Source organism: Boleophthalmus pectinirostris, unplaced genomic scaffold (genome assembly GCF_026225935.1).
Source record: "Boleophthalmus pectinirostris isolate CB_2022bp ecotype Guang Dong unplaced genomic scaffold, ASM2622593v1 HiC_scaffold_15, whole genome shotgun sequence".
Taxonomy (NCBI): Eukaryota; Metazoa; Chordata; class Actinopteri; order Gobiiformes; family Gobiidae; genus Boleophthalmus; species Boleophthalmus pectinirostris.
The window spans coordinates 6,295,234-6,316,758 of record NW_026571070.1 but is presented as its reverse complement, the minus strand read 5'-3'; the positions used below and the strand labels follow the sequence as shown (position 1 = coordinate 6,316,758).

At 40.2% G+C, this 21,525-nt stretch overlaps 1 protein-coding gene across 1 annotated transcript in view; it reads right to left on the bottom strand.

Moving 5' to 3' along the window:
* Nucleotides 1-21,525, bottom strand: part of LOC110175540 (cadherin-12-like) — a 458,088-nt gene that overhangs the window by 332,761 nt on the left and 103,802 nt on the right. Inside the window, 1 exon segment of the mRNA XM_055150970.1 lies at nucleotides 2,440-2,734. Coding sequence (XP_055006945.1) covers nucleotides 2,440-2,734 — 295 coding nt within the window.

Below are 21,525 nucleotides of genomic sequence, written 5' to 3'. Positions count from 1 at the left end.
AAATCGTGTCTCGTCTCTCTGTGAAAATTGTGTCTCGTCCGACTCCTCGAAGCAACTATCATCCCACTAAACCAAATCATAATTAGAGTCCAGGTATTCACGTTCTTTTTCTAACTAAAACTATTCCAAACACGCCCATGGGAAGCACAAATTTGGACTTTTAACAACGTCCACTGTCACCCAAATGCGTCAGCCGAGCCCGTAGCTAAAAGGGTCATTTATGTTCCAAGAGTTGCCTTTAGGTTTGGGGCTGTACTCATCTGCATCAGGATTCAATGACCTTGATACGGGTGCCTCGGGCTGGACGGAGGGGTGGCGGTGGCGGTGGCGGCGGCGGTGGTGGTGGTAGCGGGTCGTTGGAGCGGTGCATTGTGGGTAAAAGACAGAGAGAGACTGGGAGGGCAGAGTCAGAATAACTGTGTGTGAAATATCTGGAGCCGTGGGGCGGAACGGGGCAGTCTCTGGATGTACCTGGATGATTCCTGAGCTCACCCACTGAATTCAAACGAGAACAGAACAGAGGCTGCACACGGGGAGGAGACTGGGGAAGAAAAGCGCACGGATCTAACGCCTATCAGTCATTTTTTATGCTCTTATATTCAAGGTGACATCGCAAAGAACAGATCTGACTGCAGTGTTTTCCACAGGGGGGTTGCAAAAAAAGGACATATTTTTGGTCATGTTTGATGAGAGTGGCTGACTGTAATTTTATGTAGGAGAAACTTGTTTAACAGGGCCAATCAGATCACCAGAGATTTTGTTAGAGTAAAGCTCAGATTAAAGTCTAACAAGGTTCAGACAGAGCAGTGCCTACAGTTTGCATCATGTCCCCAGGGAAAGATCAGATACAAGTCTAACAAAGCCTCAACTAGAGCAGAACCTACAGTTGGTGTTACAGAAATTGGTTCTTCGTGGTCAAATTGTGTTAAAATAAAGCTTAAATTAAAAGTCTATCAAGCTTCAGACAGAGCAGTGCCTACGGTTAACATCACACCCCCAGGGAAAGATCAGATAAAAGTAGGGGTGTAACGCTGCACAAAAATCATGGTTTGGTGAGTACCTCGGTTTTGAGGTCTTGGTTCGGTTCATTTTCAGTACAGTAAGGGAACAAAATGGAAAACCAATTTGTTTTAACATTATACAAACGGGAAAATAAAATAAATGCAAAGTGCTGCTTGGTAAAACTAATAAGCTGAATAAAATATTCTCAAATAAGCAACAAATGTATGATATATTATAAAAAAAAACTTTTCAAAAGGTAAAGTGCAGCACTAACAGTTCCAGCATGAAGTTTTACTCAATCTTAATATTTTTGGCCAGAAAAAAACAATTTGTCCACATTGTCTGAGGTAAGTACAGATCTGCTGCAGTTACAACGTCCCCAGTGGTTGAAAATACACTTTTGCCAGGGACAGGGTGGGGGGGGGGATTCTGTGCCGGCAAAAGGCAAAAGTGAGAAAAGGGACGCAATGACTGTAGTTTTGCAAGGCGGGGGGGCAATTGCTTTCAAGGTGGCCGCCCTAACTATAAAGCACAGCGGGAAACACTGCCACCCCGATCATGGACAAGTTCCCCCATGAATATTAAAGAGCCGAGCCTCTGTGTAGCTCCACATGTAGCGGTGGAATGTAAACAAACACAAATTGTGCGAATTCACTCGTGCACAGCCCCGTCCCGGACCAGAATGGTTCAGCACAAATACATGTACCGTTACAACCCTAGATAAAAGTCTAACAAAGCCTCAAATAGAGCAGAATTTACAATTAGCATTACACAAATCAGTTATTCATGGTCAGATTTTATTAAAATAAAGCTCAGATTAAAGTCTAACAGATTTCAGACAGAGCAGTGCCTATGGGTAACAAGGAATGTTTATGACGTCAGCTGCAAAGTATCAATAGTGAGTCTCATTAGGTTATATTGATAATTTGGAGCTGATCTGATCAAAATTCCTTGTTAGACTTTTATCCGAGCTTCATTTTAATTAAATTTGACCAGGCAGAACTGATTTGTGTGATGCTAACCGTAGGCACAGCTCTGTCTGAGACTTTTTAGAATTTAGAACCGATCTTTATTTTAACTAAACCTAACCACGAAGAACTGATCTGTGTGATGGTAACTGCAGGCAGTGCTCTGTCTGAGGCTTTTTTAGACTTTAATCTGAGCTTTTCTTAACAAAATTTTACCACAAAGAACTAATTTGTGTGATTCTAACCGTAGGCACTGTTCCGTCTGAGATTTTTTAGACTTTAATTTAAGACAATCTGACCATAACAAAGTGACTTGAAACTACAATCTTAAAAAAGTGATGTTTAAACCCATTTTGTATTCAGCATTCAGACAATCTCAACTTTTTTTGACAGTGTTTGCTAATGTATGCATTGCGTCGCCACGGTAACGGACAGAAATACACCATCACACCGTTTCCCCTCCACTTACCCACTGGCGACATCTCCGGCACGGTGGCGGTGTAGGGCCCCTCCAGGAACTTGGGCTCATTGTCGTTGATATCCTGGACTTTGATGACGAACTCGGACTCGGGCTCCAGGGGCCGGTTGGTGTTGAGGTCCACGGCCTGAGCTCGGAGGGTGTAGTAGGGCCTCTCCTCGCGGTCCAGGCTGCGCAGAGCGTGGATGTCGCCCGTGGTCTGGTCTATGGTGAAGATGGAACCGGCGCCTTCTCCAGACAGAGTGTACTTCACCGCGCTGTCGCCTTTGTCCAGGTCTGTGTGCAGCTGCAGAAGACAGGAGAAGAGATTTAGTTTAGTTATATTATTCATCTCAACTATATACTCAGACTTTAGGTTTTGTATTTTTGCTGTTTTGTATTTATCTTATGCATTTTTTATCTCAGCAAACACCACAGAACAATCTGAAGTCTTCCTGTACTTTTGATTTATCAATTTTATACCTTTTAACACTATTAGACATATTTCTTTTGAGAGCCTTGTGCAATAGTAGTGGTAGTAGTAATAGTAGTAGTAGTAGTTGTTGTTGTAGCAGCAATTGTAGTAGTAGCAGCAGCACTGGTAGTAGTAGTAGTAGTAGTAATGGCAGCAGAAGTAGCAGTAGAATCATTAGAAGTAGAAGCAGCAGTAACAGTAATGTTGGTAGTAGTAGTAATAGCAGCAGCAGGAGCAGTTTTAGTAATAGTAATAGTACTACTAGTAGTAGTAGTAGTAGTAGTAGTAGTAGTAGTAGCAGTAGTAGTTGCAGTAGAATCAGTAGTAGCATAAGTGGTAGTAGTAGTAACAGCAGCACTCGTAGTAATAGTAGTAGTAGTAGTAGTAGTAGTAGTAGTAGTAGTAGCAGTAGTAGTTGCAGTAGAATCAGTAGAAGTAGAATCAGTAGTAGCAGAAGTGGTAGTAGTAGTAACAGCAGCACTCGTAGTAGTAGTAGTAGTAGTAGTAGTAGTAATAGTAGTAGTAGTAGTAGTAGTAGTAGTAGTAGTAGTACCATTGGTAGCAATAGTAGCATTAGTAGCAGTAGTAGTAGTTGTAGTAGTAGTAGAGGTAGTAGCAGTAGCAGTACTACTAGTAGTAGAAGTAGTAGCATTAGTAGCAGTAGTAGTTGTAGTTGCAGTAGTAGTAGTAGCAGTAGTAGTAGTAACAGAAATAGCCGTAGAATCAGTAGAAGTAGAATAGCATTAGTAGTAGCAGTAGCATTAGTAGCAGTAGCAGTCGTAGTAGTAGTAGTAGTAGTAGCAACAGTAGTAGTAGTAGTAGTAGTAGTAGTAGTAGTAGTAGTAGTAGTAGTAGTAGTAGTAGCAGTAGCAGTGGTAGTAGTAGTAGTAGTAGTAGTAGTAGCAGTAGCAGTGGTAGTAGTAGTAGTAGTAGTAGTAGCAATACCATTAGTAGCAATAGTAGCATTAGTAGCAGTAGTAGTAGTAGTAGTAGAGGTAGTAGTGGCAGAAGTAACCATAGAATCAGTAGAAGTAGAATCAGTAGTAGTAGTAGAAGTAGTAGCATTCGTACCAGTACCAGTAGTAGTAATAGTAGTAGTAGTAATAGTAATAGTAGAAGCAGTAGCGGCATAAATAGTAGATAATTAGTACTAGTAGTAGTACATTTTGAACAGAAAACCAGATTAAAAGTATTCAGTTACTTCCTAAAAGTGGCATACAGCTGTGTCCGTGTGCTCCTTTCCTGCACTGTCACTCTTGTCTAGGTCACTGTGTAGCTTCAGGGGGAGCAGACCAAACACTGTCTCTGTAATGGCTGAATGAACACACAGGGGGCGCTGTGTCAAAGAAGGACGGAGACGGAGAGGTCAGGACAAAACTGCACTGACCAGGAGGATAAAACAAAGACTAATACTGCGTTTGTTTGAGCGTTTACTCTGGGGCAGCAGGAAGTCAGTGTGGATTTAATCATGAGTGTGAAAATCTGCAAATGTAAACTTAAGTGAGAAGTAAAGTGATGCAACAAGTCAGCAATGTCAAACCTACGAGCAGCTCAACAGCATTATCAGTGGTATTTTTAACTATAGTTTAGATGCAGCATTTTCCACTTTACATCCGTGTGGGGCTCTGCAGTGACAGCACGCCCACACATTTCCTATTCATTTTCTCACAGACTTTACAAAAAAGTAAAAATAAATAAAAGTTTGAAAGCTCAGGGGTAATCAGCTACGTGGCGACTAATGGCCACAAGACTTAGAATTTTTGAATGATTTTTTGACGGTTTCTGAATCTTAATAAACTGCTCAGTTATGTAAACATTTCACTGAATCTTGTGTTTTAAATGTGCTTTTTGGATTTAAAACTACTGTGATATGGATAATTATCATGTATGGCTAGTGAGCCTCTGTGATAACTTTAAACTTTTAATATAATTTAATATATTTTTCTAAAAGTCTGTGGGAAAATTTGTGGGAATTTTTAGTACTAAAACTGAAGCCGACTTCAAATTGGGCTGGATCAGAAGAGTGGAAGTAGATGAGGTGTCTTTTTGTTTTAGACATTGTCAATGCTCTGTCCTCACAATGCTGAAATTTCAAACTCAGTTTTGATACTAAAGAACAGTAAGTAAGTAAGTTTTTATTTATTTAGCACTTTTCACAGACATTTGTCACAAAGACGCTTTACAGAGCATTATTCATTCACTCCATACCCAGGTGTGGTAAGCTACTACTGTAGCCACAGCTGCCCTGGGACAGGCTGACTGAAGCGCGGCTGCCACACCAATCAGCGCCATTGGCCCCTCCGACCATCACTCACACACACACCACTTTCACACTAGGCAATGTGGGTGAAGTGTCTTGCCTAAGGACACAACAGCAGTTTTTTTTGTGACTAGTGCCCCCTGTGACTCCTGATTTTCCCAGCAGTCTCCCATCCAAGTCCTGACCAGGCCTGGACCTGCTGAGATTCTGAGATCTGACAGAATCAGGCTGGCTAGATATGCTACAAGATTTGCTATGATCAAGGAGGATCAAGGAGGCCACTGAAATCAGAAAACGAGGCACGGACAGCATTAACCGTGATGATCGTTCCTCCTTTCACACACCTGGGACACCCTCCTCCAGAGACACCGGGCGACGGGAGGCGTGGTCAGTCTGAGCGACCTGCCAGGTCCATCAGGCTGCCCACGCCCACAGGAAGTAACAACAACTGATATACGACACGTCACCACACACACCGGTGACACTTCTGAAGATGGCTTGCAGCAAGGTAAATACACTTTACTGCATTGTCTTTAAAAAGAACCCAAGAAGTTAGATTTGCTATTCAATACTGATTCTGATATCACGAAAAAAAACCAAAAAAAAAAAAAACACTTTCTTTAGACAACAGTATTCTATTTTTAATTTTAAATCATATCTTGATATCTTTTCTATTCAGACTTAGACTTAGCTCACACATCACAATATTATATAATAACAACAATATAAATAGTAATAATAAATTCTAAATAAGCAACAATAAAGATAGCAAGAGACAGACACACACACACCCACACTGAAATAGAAAAATAAGCGATAAAATATAAAATTTCAGCTATATATAAGAGGTCATGGGAAGACTGTGCAAAAATGATATGATGACTGACAGGACATGGGTTATCTGTTACATAAGGCTGAGTTGTTGTACAGTTGTATGGAGTATGGTATGAACGTAGTCCTGTATCTTTATATATATCATATATCTCTCATATTCCCATGTGGTCTTATATCTGTGTAGATATATACTTTTGAATGAGTATACTTTCAATACTAGTTTTAGAATACAATTTTCAATACTTTTGACAACTCCACAATGTACAATTACTATACTACTCCAAACTATGACACAGTTTCTATCTTTTATTATTAAGTTTGATTAAATCCCTCTTTTCTTCTATTCCAGGGCTTTTGGTTCAGGACAAAAGCGTTTTAATTTTCATTTTATATGTTGTTTCCTTTGTTTTTTAATTAAACTTCATGCATTTCGTTTGGTAAAAATTCACAAAATTTCCACATTATTTCATGAAAACCAAAATCCGAAACTCAATGAATTTCTGCCAGAACACCGCCGTCTCTGCTAATACGGCGTGTGTGTCCCTCAAACACATTTGCTTTGTGGACATAGCGCTGTTTATCCTCCCTCCAGAGCCGTCCCTTCGCCACCATCGCCACAGATCCGACGCCAAATAAAGACACAATTTGGACTTTTTTTTTATTACCCAGAGTCAAATTCACAGCCAAATCATCCATCTGGCTCCGGGCAACGCTGACATCGCTGCCAGTAACAACCAAACTTGAACCGAGATAAGTGAGATTTTGAACAAACGCCATCGCTAATGCAAACGCTGATGGGGAAAAAATGATGTGAGAATAATGTGCTAAAACGTAATGGCGTTATGGATTTAAAAAAAATGGGGGTTTGCTTTTTAATTGTAACATGTGAGTGAAAGTCGTAATGGTCAAAACTGCCGCTTCATGACATCATAAGGTGGAACAGAGCATTTTGAGCTTTGGAGATGTAAACAGACTAAAAATAAAGGATTACTCAGTGTTTACATGCACATCAGCATCTCGGTTATTAGCCATATCCCGGTTATGGCAGTATTCAGGATCTGCTGTTTACATGTGCGCTGAGAAACTGGGATACTCGTCTGTGTACATGATTAAATGGAGTATCCCAGTTTCTTGACATAGTCTTACAAATGTGCAAGCGCAAAAATTATATATTTAATAAACCAGGAAAAATACAAACAACCATGAGCTCCTTTAGCAGAGGAAGCTCGGGAGGTTCCGACCCAGCGGTAAGGAGCTATGAGGCGTCGCACAATCCACTACGCCGATCAAGCCGAACGTTTCCAAACACACCACAACAGATTCTTAATTAAAATCTTCTGCATTAATAAACTCAACTTCACAACATATAAACCATAACCACTATAGAGCCACGTCAGCCCGTTTGATAATATAATTTAGCTTTGCACACATTTGTTTACGTTTTACAGAAACAAAACTTAAAACCACATGACTCATTTGCATAAACTATAAGTGCTGAAAAAACAGCTCGCTCCTTGTGCGCTGATGCGGTTCAGCTTCTGTCAGACTTAAAGGTTGTATAGAAGATTTTCCAAGGAAAGAGAAATGCAGCGACTGTTTGTCCTTTTTCAAATGTTGTGCTTCGCTTCTTTTCCCCTTCTCTTCTTCTTTCCTCGACGTCAAAAACGGATTTTCTTTTGTGATGAACTGGTCGTGAATTCTTGTCTGCCATTACAACAAACTTTGTGCAAACTGAGAGGAAGCTACAGTTCGAAAAGAGCGCTAAGAACCAATCCCAGCGCGCCGGCAAGTCAGTGATGCTAGAAATGTAGGGAGTTTGATTAAAAACCCAACAGCCAATAGATGAAGAGGTAGCCTTGTTTTTTATTGGCTGATGTTTATCTGCCCCCACCACGTCCACAGTTGATGGATTTTCATTCTTTTTTTTTTGGTCATCATAATTACAAGGCTGCTGCATCTCTATAATTCTATTTTGAACTTTCATTGACAATTTGAAACAAACAAAAAAATCCGCCATACAACCTTTAAGGACATGACTCAGTGGAATATGTGTGTTTTTTTCTGTGACAGAGGATGTGCTGATGATGGTGAGTCTGTTATGTGCGTCTATCGTGTTGGAGATAGTTCATGTTTAACTTTTCAGCGATCATACATGTGCAGGTCAGATGAGTGCTGATTGCACATGTGCAGGTTTAGGTTTTCTCATTTCACTCATGTACGGTCACTTTATTTATGTTGATCACTTTATTTATGTTGGCTATCGTTGTGATGAAAACAGTGAAAAGTGTTTTTTGGTCGCAAGCACACTCAACTTTATGTTGCTGTATTCAGGATACTGTATATACAAGTCACAATATTCTGGTTACAATTGGAATATACCAGCTACAGAATCCTGGATTCTTGCTTATTCAGGATACTGTGTTTACATGCACCATGACGAAACCGGGATATTCAAAAAACCTGATCATAACCAGGACACTGTTGTGCATGGATACGCACTCAGTGAAACAAAACACAACTCCAGGTCTGTTTTTGTTACAATAGTAACATGGCTTAAAGCTCACAGGAGTCAGTTTTGTGTAATATAGGAGCTTTAAAGACCCATTGTGGAACTTTTCTGGTGGAAGGGTCTGCCATCTGCTTGTCTACATGGCGAAGTTATTGCTTTGCCAGGACTGTTTCTCAAGTATGGCATTAAACGTCTGCGTATCTATGCTCATTTCTCATCAAAAACTTCTTAGAATCAGTGAGTTCATCTTTCCACAGACCTGACCTGTCCTGGTGGCACTTTCTACTTGTTTCCATGGCAATAAGTAAGTTTAACGCCATCTTACGTCACTCAAATCACATGGACACAGCTATTTTGAATGAGTGAAATATGCCATCAACCAAAGTTAACACTAATGGGGAAAAAATGATGTGGAAATTCTGCGTGAAAAAACGTAATGGTCTTATGGATTTTTAATGAATGATCTGATATTCTCGGAGCGTGGGTGATTTGTGTTTTAATTGTAACGTGTCAGTGGAAGTGACAATTGCCAGAGTGAATTAAGGGTAATCTATTAGCAATGGCTGCACACTGGCTCATTGTTATTGCGCCGAACGGTTCACTCATTAAGAAAAACAAATGGGAAAATACAGTTAAAATACTCGGAATGAAGATTTGATGAAGGAGCAGCCGTGCAGAGTAATAGACTAGATAATGACTTTATACTCTGGACATTTTAAATTGCAAACAACTTAAAATAAGAAGCAAGTCCACTGATTTCTGGTTGAAAATGGTAAAAACAAGCAGATCAAACAGACACACACAGACAACAAAAAAGTTCCATACCGCACCTTTGAATCATGGTATCATCCTGCAATTACTTTTTTTATTTATTTAGTTTTTTATCTAAGTTTAGACTTGATATAGACCTGGTGAAGATGTGGTTGTAGGTTGAAAGCCAAATATTTTCTTAATTGGAACAGAAACGACATTGCTTATAGGTTGGAAGTGGGGATTTCAAAATAGCTGCATTATTATTATTATTATTTTTTTTTTTTTTTTTCTTTTTTTTTATTATTTGTGTTATTATTTTTTATTTTACCTATTATTTTTTGTAATTTATTTTAATTGTTTTATTTATTTAATTTTAGTTTTTGAATTTTTTTTATTTTATTTTTTTTAGTTTAGCTAAATTTATTTATTATTACTATTTTTTTTTTTTTTTTTTTATGTTTTTCCCTTTATTTTACCAGTAAATCTCTTAAGATTATTTCATTATTTTATTTTATTTGTTTTAGTTTATTTTTCTTTCCTGTCTTTCATCAGTAAATCCCTTAAGATTATTTTATTTTTTTTTTATTTTTGCTTATTTTTCTTTACTTTATTTTACCAGTAAATCCTGTATGATTATGTCATTATTTTATTTTATTTATTTTAGTTTATTATTCTTTCCTTTATTTCACCAGTAAATCCCTTAAGATTATTTCTTGATTTTATTTTATTCATTTTAGTTTGTTTTTCTTTCCTTTATTTCACCAGTGCGTCCCTGGAGATCATTGTTTCATTATTTTACCCGAGTTGAGTTAGCATAGTCTGACCTTTTCTTAGGCTGTTTACAATGAGAAAATCAGTTGACCGGTTATCCCACACAGTAGCAGCAAAGTGGCCCTTCATTACCGCCGATTGGCTTTTGCGTGGCTGTGTATCGCCGTGGGCAACAGTGACCTTCTCCTTTCTGATTTGTTTACAAGCTCCAGTGATGCTCTTTATGTGGGCTTGTGGAGAGCTTTTAACCTTGGTCCATACCATGACTATTACCTCGGCTGTAGAAACAACGAAGACTGGATTTTAGCTTTAATAACATTTAGTTTTGCCGCTTCACTTAAGATTCAAAAGTCACTTTAACTCTGTAAAGTGTAGTCTTAAAGATGCACTGCGTAACTTCACTAGTGGGGGGCTGTTACCGTATTTTTCGGACTATAAGTCACACTTTTTTTCATGGTTTGGGTGTTTCCTGTGACTTATACTCCGGTGCGAATTATATATTAAAATTTTCAGACTGGCTCTAGGCTTGTGTGTCAGTTTTCTGTGCATGTCTCATGCAGAAAATGCCACTGTCCTGCTGCAAGTTGTGAAATGTGCAGCAGAAAACAGTAATCGAGCAGCAGAAAGAAAGTTTGGAGTGAGCAAGAAACTTGTGAGCGACTGGCAAAAAGCGGGAATGGAGAACACAGCTTCACGACAACTGGGAGGGTGCACCATGCAACTTTCCTGGAAGTTACTGGATGACAAAGCCTGGACTCCTAAGACAACCGAAGTTGCACGGAGTTGCTCAGAAGTGACACCGAGGATGAAGAAGATGGAGAGTCTGGTAAACTTACGTTCTGTTGTTTATGTTATAGTTATCTGAATAATTGTTAATATGTTCACGCCTATTCAGCCTGTTCTTTATTCTATTGTTGTTATTAGAACTTGCCTTTCAAGATAAAATGTCGGTTCCTGGTCTCTGATTTTATAAAATACATTTTCCCAAAAAAGTGCAGCTTAGGTGTGACTTACATATATATTTTTTCTTCATTACACATTTTTGGGCTGGTGCAACTTATACTCCGGAGCGACTTATAGTGCGAAAAATATGGTACTCGCTCGTCTCCATAGAGATGTTGTTGCTTGGTCCAAAATGCTCCACGGTATTGTACACATATCTATGTCCATGAAGATGAAAAAGTGTTTAGTTGGATTTGGTAAATTATAGGAAATGAATAAACGTGTAAAATTAAACAAATGAATGTAAGTTTAAAAGAGACAAAGGCCCACTTTGTCACAACCTGATTGGCCCAGGAATGTTCCACAATATTGCATTAAAAACATCTATCTCCATGGAGACAAAAAACGTGACACGGTTTACTCGGATATAAAAATAGGAAGTTAATAAATGTGTAAAATCAAACAAACTAACTAAAAGTATGTTTAAAAGGTTGTGATTGCCCCATGAATACTCCACAGTATTGCATTATAAGTGTCTATCTCCATGGAGACAAAAAAGCAACACCGCCAAGCAGAGTTACACGTCAGATCCGTGGAGAGGCGACCTTGCTCGTGTCTTTTTAAGCAAGAAAAACACGTGTAATTGAATAAATCACAAATAAATGTAATGCTACTGCAGAACATTTCAGGCAAAGCAATAACATCTTCGTGAAAAAATAAAACAAAAATCAGATGACAGACTCCACCAGAAAAGTTACACAGTGCTCCTTTAAAGAACTAAATCACTTCTTTCAGCTCTTGGATAGTGTTTCCTGGATATACAGGGTCTGTATTGACTCATAAAAAGCTCAATTTAAACCATACTGCAGCTGCAAAGATCTCTTTATATCTTTTTAGACACTTTTCAATTCCGCTTTAGATACGCCATGTTCATTTTCATCGACCTGTTACGTTTTCTCAATATGGTATGGCATTGAATTTTAGGGGAAATCTCCATAAAAGGCGATACAAGTTCAATAACTTCCATCTAATTGCTTTGCGAGTACCTGAGTTTTAACTTTTTTTCCATGTGTTTGAGCAAAATATGTCTCGCCTCAGTACAGCTCTTAAGGTCAGAATAAGTCTGCATGTAATTATAAAGTGTTTTAATATAAGAATATCAAGAAGTGCAGGAAGTTCTGTTAGCAGAGGTTGGGACTTGCAAGACGTGACTTAGACTTGAGTCAGACTTGAGTCACTATTTTTAGGACTTGAGACTTGACTTGATAAAATAGACCAAGATCGTCATGTGATGTTGTCATGTGATTGATAATTGATGGTACTATATTTTCCGGGCTATTAGATGCGCTCTTAAGCCTCTAACCCCATCAAAAAACGACCGTGCGACCCACACACACACATGGAGCAGACAGCGACCGCACAGCGAAAAACACCCGCAGACACACTCATCACTCCACGCCTACGAGGAGCGGAACGGAGGAATGAACCCAAAAAGCGAGTGCAATGTGCCACTTCTAGACACAACTGAACAACTGAGTCACTGCGAACACGCCGACAATCCAGCGGTCCCAGACAGCACCCTCCCTACACGCCACAACTGAACAAAGCCCAGAGTCACCGTGAACGCCACAAACAATGTCCGACTCACTCATCCAACTGTTGTGTTTTGTTTAAAGTCCAGTGCGGTTTATTTGTGAAAAAAGTTTGAAAACAGACCATTTAATGCGTCTTATAATCCAGAGCGCCTAATAGCCCAGAAAATACAGGTATGTTAGACCGGATGTTGACAGTGGCGGGAGGCATTCCCCGTTTAGAGGAAGAAACGCCCATTTATGTTCCGCAGACCAGCGATATTGGATGAAGACCGTCTTGCTGGTCGAAACGCGTTGGTGTCCCTCCATGTAATAAAGGACTTTTAATATATTCAGTCGGAGTACCTCGGGTTTATACCTTGCCCACTTTTACATTTCCCAGTAAGAATAACTTTCTGTTTAAAGACCAAGACTTGGGGCTCGACTTGGACTTGAAGATCATTGACTTGGGACTTGACTTGGACTTGAGCCCTGTGACTTGAAAATGATTTTTTAAAGTATAGTTTAGCTTAAAATTCATATAAATTCCAAAAATCAAAGCTATATTTGGTACTTTGATTGAAAGACTTGATGCTCAAAGCAGAAGACTTGGACTTGATTTGGACTTATGGGCCAGGGACTCGAGACTCGACTTGGACTTGCCTATATTTGACTTGGGATTTGAGGTCAAAGACTTGAGACTTACTTGAGACTTGCAAAACAACAACTTGGTCCAACCTCTGACTGTTAGCATGCTAGTCATTGTGAAAGTTGTGAGAAGGACTTATAAACTCATCGCGGTGAAAAATTAGGACACTCTGAATGCGTCAGGTAAGTGAGGAACAACTTTGGACAACTATAAATCGTTAAAAATAACTACTTCTGTTTTTCACATGTTTAAGACAAAATCGAGTAAAGCGCCTTTAAGGAGAATAAATTCCAGAGTTTTGAGTTTTAAGTCAATGCAGCCTTTTGTATTATTCAGAAGTCTTAGATCAATGTTGCGGTTTACAAAACACAAAATGTAAAATAATGATCTAGTGTGTAACAAATACAATATAAAAGCACCCACAATGTGTCTTCTTTCATAATTCATCGTGTAAACAGACAATAAGAAGCAGCAGCAGTAGTAGTAGTTGGTAGAAATATTTCCCAACTAACTCAAAGGTTGAAGGTTTGATTTTGCTATTGGCAATGCTTGGAGCGATTGTGTCACTGGGCAAGACACTGCGGGTGGGTGTGTACGGTGTTTGTTTAGTGCAAAGTGCTTTAAATGTCTAATGAAAGTGGGGAAAAGTGGCGTAAAATCTGACCATTTACAAGTACAAAATTATGTATTTAGAGATAGACAGACCAACAGATCATCAGACAGACCGACACACCAACAGACCAGACTGATCGGCAGATAGACCAGACCAAACCACAGACCAACAGATCGACAGACTGACCAACAGACAAACCGAATGACCAACAGATCGACAGACTAACAGACAGACCGAGAGACAAGATAGACCGACGGACAGACTGACAGACCAGATAGACCAACAAACTGACAGACTGACAGATCGTCAGACAGACAGACCAGAAAGACCAGATAGACAGACCAGACCAACAGATCAACACACAGACAGACAGACAGACAGACCGGCAGACAGACAGATCGACAGACAGACCAACAGACCAGACAGACTAACAGACAGATAGACAGACTAAAAGAGCAGACAGACTGACCGACCAGTCAGACCAGACAGACAGATCAGACAGACAGACAACCAACAGACTGACAGACTGACAGACCAGACAGACTGACAGACTAACTGATCGATGGACAGACAGACCGGCAGGCCGACAGACTGACAGACCAGACAGACCGACAGATTAACAGACAGACTGACAGACTGACAGACCAGACAGACTGACAGACAACAGACTAGACAGACCGACAGACAGATAGACAACAGACAGACTGACAGACTGACAGACTGACAGACCAGACAGACTGACAGACTAACTGATCGATGGACAGACAGACCGGCAGGCCGACAGACTGACAGACCAACAGACCAGACAGACCGACAGATTCAACAGACAGACCGACAGACAGACCATACAGGCTGACAGATCAACAGACTAGACAGACCGACAGACAGATAGACCAACAGACAGGCCGACAGACAGACTGACTGACAGACCAGACAGACTGACAGATCGACAGACCGACCGACAGACAGACAGACCGACCGACTGACTGACCAGATAGACCAACACACCAACAGATCAGACAGACTGAGAGACCGACAGACAAACAGACTGATAGACGAACAGACAGACCGACAGACCAGACACACCGACAGACCTGACAGACCAACAGATCGACAAACAGATAGTTGGTCTGGTCAGGAAGGGTCAGCAGATCTGTGTCAAGGCAGTTTGAGAAGAGGAAGAGCCAAAAGTGTCCCTTTATGTCTTGCAGCTCCCATGACATTATGCTAAAAAAAATAAAAATAATAAAAAATAATGCCAATTTTCAAATGATCTAATTATTCAAAAATATTCCATCAAAGCAGAACTATTTAAAGATGCACTATGGAACTTTTCTGGTGGAGAATCTGCCACCTGCTTGTTTCCATGGAGATGTTTTTGCTTTACCTGGAATATTACAACATAAATTTTCTTTCTGTTTCTGTTTATCAATCTTCAAAAACAACTTGAAAAAGCACACACGTTCTTAGCAACAGCATACATGCCTTTCCACAGACCTGACTTGTAACTTGACGTGTCCTGGTGTCACCCTCTACTCGTTTCCATGGTGACAGGCAGGTTTAATGCCATCTCGCTCCGCTCAAATCGCACGGATACAGCTCTTTTAAATCGTACAAAAACATTTAAATTCGGATGCAGACGTGTACTTTCCTTCCTTAAACTCATTTGTCGTGTGAAATGCTGATTTGCCCGCACGCTCCCCCTGCTGGTCGCGCTCGCGTACATTTTCTATACTTATCCGCTGATCCCTAAAAGCAGAAGGCATAATTAATTCGTTCCACTTAATTTCGCTAACTTTAATGTGGCCTCACCCGTTCTCTAACTCACGCTAATCTGGTCTTCTCGGGATAATTTGGCCTTTCTTCTCAGCTCAGCGGCAAACATAATTCACTTGTATTATTCTCCATTGAACCCAAACAAGATGCAGTCGTTTCAGATACACCAGATTTACAACTGGAGCAGAAAAAAAAAAAAAAAAAAAACACAAAAAAGAGGCAAATTTGTGGTTCTATTTTAGCTGCAGTATTTTGAGAAAGGGGGACAATATTGCGAGACATAATTACAGATAATCTCTAGTGGTTGAGCGCAGCAGCTGTTGTAATACTGGGATGAGCAGTTTTAAAGGTTCATTGTGTAACTTTTCTTGTAAGGAGGCGTGTGAGGAGGGAGTTCCATCTGTCTGCCTCCGTAAAGATGCTAAAGATTGACTGGAATGTTACACAGTATGGCATTTAGGACGTCACAATGTAATATAATAACAAAGAGCAAAAATATAAATGGTAAAATAAATTCTAAATAATTAGTGTACAGTTGTAGGGAGTATTATCCGTTACATGAGGGTAAGTTGTCGTGCAGTTGTAGGGAGTATTATCTGATACATAAGGGTGAGTTGTTGCACAGTTGTAGGGAGTATTATCCGTTACATGAGGGTGAGTTGTTGTACAGTTGTAGGGAGTATTATCTGTTACATAAGGTTGAGTTGTTGTACAGTTGTAGGGAGTATTATCTGTTACATAAGATTGAGTTGTTGTGCAGTTGTAGGGAGTATTATCTGTTACATAAGGTTGAGTTGTGCAGTTGTAGGGAGTATTATCTGTTACATAAGGTTGAGTTGTTGTACAGTTGTAGGGAGTATTATCTGTTACATAAGGGTGAGTTGTTGCACAGTTGTAGGGAGTATTATCTGTTTCTTAAGGGTGAGTTGTTGTGCAGTTGTAGGGAGTATTATCTGTTTCTTAAGGGTGAGTTGTTGCACAGTTGTAGGGAGTATTATCTGTTTCTTAAGGGTGAGTTGTTGTGCAGTTGTAGGGAGTATTATCTGTTTCTTAAGGGTGAGTTGTCGTACAGTTGTAGGGAGTATTATCTGTTTCTTAAGGGTGAGTTGTCGTACAGTTGTAGGGAGTATTATCCGTTACATAAGGGTGAGTTGTACAGTTGTAGGGAGTATTATCCGTTACATAAGGGTGAGTTGTTGTGCAGTTGTAGGGAGTATTATCTGTTACATAAGGGTGAGTTGTTGTGCAGTTGTAGGGAGTATTATCTGTTACATAAGGGTGAGTTGTTGTACAGTTGTAGGGAGTATTATCCGTTACATAAGGGTGAGTTGTTGTACAGTTGTAGGGAGTATTATCCATTACATAAGGGCTTGTTCTTGTACAGTTGTAGGGAGTATTATCTGTTTCTTAAGGGTGAGTTGTTGTACAGTTGTAGGGAGTATTATCTGTTACATAAGGTTGAGTTGTTGTACAGTTGTAGGGAGTATTATCCGTTACATAAGGGTGAGTTGTTGTACAGTTGTAGGGAGTATTATCTGTTACATAAGGGTGAGTTGTTGTACAGTTGTAGGGAGTATTATCCGTTACATAAGGGTGAGTTGTTGTACAGTTGTAGGGAGTATTATCTGTTACATAAGGGTGAGTTGTTGCACAGTTGTAGGGAGTATTATCTGTTTCTTAAGGGTGAGTTGTTGTGCAGTTGTAGGGAGTATTATCTGTTTCTTAAGGGTGAGTTGTTGTGCAGTTGTAGGGAGTATTATCTGTTACATAAGGGTGAGTTGTTGTACAGTTGTAGGGAGTATTATCCGTTACATAAGGTTGAGTTGTTGTACAGTTGTAGGGAGTATTATCCATTACATAAGGGCATGTTCTTGTACAGTTGTAGGGAGTATTATCTGTTTCTTAAGGGTGAGTTGTTGTACAGTTGTAGGGAGTATTATCCGTTACATAAGGGTGAGTTGTTGTACAGTTGTAGGGAGTATTATCCGTTACATAAGGGTGAGTTGTTGTACAGTTGGGAGTATTATCTGTTACATAAGGTTGAGTTGTTGTACAGTTGTAGGGAGTATTATCTGTTTCTTAAGGGTGAGTTGTTGTACAGTTGTAGGGAGTATTATCCATTACATAAGGGTGAGTTGTTGTGCAGTTGTAGGGAGTATTATCCATTACATAAAGGTGAGTTGTTGTGCAGTTGTAGGGAGTATTATCTGTTACATCAGGCAGAGTTGTTGTCCAGTTGTAGGGAGTATTATCCATTACATAAGGGTGAGTTGTTGTGCAGTTGTAGGGAGTATTATCCATTACATAAAGGTGAGTTGGGTGAGTCAGGACTTAAACCATCCACATGATTCTAGTGAAGATGTATGGAGTTTAAAAACACAATGGAGCACTTCCTGTATTACCACATGACATCACAAGGTGGAACAGAGTGTTTTCTGTTTGACAGATGCAGGGTTTATATAACATAGATCAGAAAATAGTGCAATACGGGCCATTTTATGCATTCTTCGCATGCTTTTTGTTCACTTTCAGAGGCCAGAGAAGAGTTTTCACCATCACGGAAATGCTCAAAACCGGCATGCAAACAGCGTACCAGAGCACTTCCTGGTTTGTAGATAAAAGCTTTATTATAAGATGCAAACGGCAGCAGAAGTCTCATTTTGACCCTAAGAGCTGCTTATATAAGGTCTCTGTACTGAGGCGAAACACTCTTCCCGTTAAGAGCCTTTAATTCAGATTGAACTTGTAAAACTCAAAATAAGCACAATTATATTTTTTCCCCCCCAAAATTGCGCAGCCCGGTTTCAGTATTTCCCTCCCGGATTAGTAAGAAATCACATGCAATCTAAAATAATTGCTCCTCTCTTTAGATGTGCACTGCTGGGGTCTTTTGAGAGGCTAACGTTTGTAATGTGGAGACTGTTGATTCAGCTGTTCGCAACGACGCAACTGCTTATTATTCTGTCCTGAGCAAAACTACAAAACACAAACTGTAACACAATGCTGATACGGATAAATTTAGAACATAAAAGTTTGAGTTTTTTTAGCCAGTATTACCCTATTAAAATTGTTTATCTTGGTAAAGTTGAAAATTGTACTTTCTGGTTGGACATAAGCAGCAAAAACGACACAAGTAGCTGTATTTCCTTTAATTAATTGCACAATAGTAATGATTAGACTAACACAAATAAATCACAATACTTTTATTTTGTTAAACGCATTTAGTTTGGTCAGAAAAATGCCTTCTTTGCAGATAAAGTTGTCCCCACGTTCCATGTTGACGACAGAGGTAGTGGTGTTATTTTTAGAACCCACTGTACTTCCTGTATTTTTCTTCTTAACTTTTATTTTTTTCTACAACCTGCAACTTCCCTCATTATTCCAGTGAGGTTCATTTTAGGTTATTAGGTTCTTTTTTCAGACCAAGAGTTTGTTTTCATACCTGACAGTTTCACTTGTGGTCTTCCTCAGAGTGGTCACGTGATGTTGTCATCTGATTTAAACAGGTTTTGGCGCTGTCTTCCTACCGGTGGGGGCAGGATGACGGCGCCATCTGCAGTCCGACTTCTTCAGGACAGTATCCCAGGTGTGTAAGAGTAAAAAATCCCCTTCGTTCCGGTTTATCGTCCCGTGGACACATTTCCATAATTTCGATTTCCTCTTTAATCCAGCGAAAATGTTTTTTTTTTTCCCTCTGTTCCAATGATGTTTGCTCTGTCCCAGTCCAAAATGTGGTCCAAAAATGTGTAGTAGTCCAAAAATGTGCTCTTCACCTTCCACGGTGGTTGGTCTCTCACCCTCATCCAGCTCGGGTCGTCTACCAAAGGCCTGGGAGCTTGAGAGTTCTGCGCAGTATCTTTGCTGCTCCCAGTACTGCACTTTTCTGGACTGAGATGTCTGTTGATTTTCCCGGTATCTGCTGTAGCCTCTTCCAGTTTGATGGTTTTGGGGGCCCCAAGTGCTCCGATCACCACAGGTACCGCTGACGCCTTCACCTTCCAGGCTTTCTCCAGCTCCTCCTTGAGCCCCTGGTATTTCTCTAGTTTCTCATGTTCCTTTTTCCTGATATTACCATCGCTTGGTATTGCGATGTCCACCACCACGGCTCTGCTCTGTTTCTTTTCCACCACCACTATGTCTGGTTGGTTCGCCGTCACTATCCTGTCAGTCTGTATCTGGAAGTCCCACAGGATCTTGCCTCGGTCGTTCTCCAAAATCTTTGGAGGGGTTTGCCACCTTGACCTTGGGGTGTCCAGCCCGTACTCTGCCCACCACTTGGTTATGTCGCTCCATGTATGATATATACATACATCTTTATAAATCCAGGCGTTAATATTACAGTATAGCGTAATATTATGGTTTTCTTTAGTAGTTTTTAACCACAGGTACAATCTCACCCAAAAAAGAAAAAAATAGTCATAGTCACATTTTTATATATCACTGATCAAAGCAAAGCAATAACATCTCCATGGAAACAAGCAAGTGGTGCCCCCCAAAAGGAAAGTTAGGCTACGTTCAGACCAAATCTGATTTTTTGGCTTCTATGTGACCTGCATCTGATCTTTCAATGACAGTCTGAACGACACAGATCCGATTTTTCCAAATGCGACCCAGGACACTTGGATATGTGGTCCTGAAACCGATACATATCTGATCTTTTGACATGCGACTTCAATCTGAACGGCCAAAGCGCATTCATCCGACCTACACGTTATCAGCAAGCCACAAACGTCACTATTCTGCGCTGAAGTAGGTGGAAAATTGTTAATGAACTCCATGTCACTGAAGCGAAGCACATCGCCACTCACCACTCTTGGCTACGTCTCCACATCCACACGTTCCTTTCAGCGGACTGTCCCACAAAACACCACAACCAAAAACCTCGTCTTTCTCCTTCTCAATCTCCTCCTTAAAATAAAATAAGTTGTTCATGTTCTGGCTCCGGTACAAGAGGAACTTTAAAATCTCCAGGTGCTCAATGCTCGCGTCCATGTTTGGACAACTTCCGTAAACACAGAGCAGTGGTTGACGTCGTCGTGTCTCCAGTGCACATGTGGGACACTTTTGGGTCATTTAACGTTCACACTGGAGATCACATACAAGTCGCATTTAATTGGAAATGTGAACGACCTCACAAAAACATTGGATTTCACAAAAAAAAATTCGAATTGAGCGTTAAGCCCTGCAGTCTGAACGTAGCCTTATATATTGTGTCTTTAGATTTTTTTTTTCAGCCCGTGTGTCCCAGCCATACTATGAAACATTCCAGACAAAGCAACAACTTTTCCATGGAAACAAGCAAGCGGCACAACCTCCAACAACAAAAAAACGAAGTTGCATAGTGCATCTTTAAGCCCACCGTTTACGGACTCAGCTTTTAAAAGTTAGATTTTTTTTTTTTTTCCAAACGCTCGCAGGCATTTCTGTATTGGACTGCACATCGCTACGCAGGTGTTTATAGCGCAGTGTTTTGGTCGTCAGCAGACTGTTTATTAGCATTGAAGGAAAGACTTGGGAGAAGTTATCATAGCTCCGTCACCGTGGTCCATCTGCTGTTGTGTTTGAGCTGTGGCAGTGAGGTAATAAAGTGTGTGTCTACAAACTACATTTCACTGGGATGGGAGCGATACAGAGACTCAGCCTGTCACATTTGAATGATTTCTGCCATTTGTTTGTACCTGGATAATTACCAGGCGCGGGGAGTGACTTGATTGAGATGAGTTTTGGCAGCGCGCTAAGAAAAAGTTGCGAGAAAAAGCAATGCAACGGAAAAAAACATTGCATTTTTACAACTTCTTTAGAGATAAATCTTCGCTGTGTGGGTGTCAGAGTCGCGCTGGTGGTAGAAAACGTTTATTGGAGATTCAACCGATACTTTCAGCGGATGACATTGACATTTCCTGGGGGTATGAAGCTAACTGGAGGCACTGCTCTGTTAGAAGGTT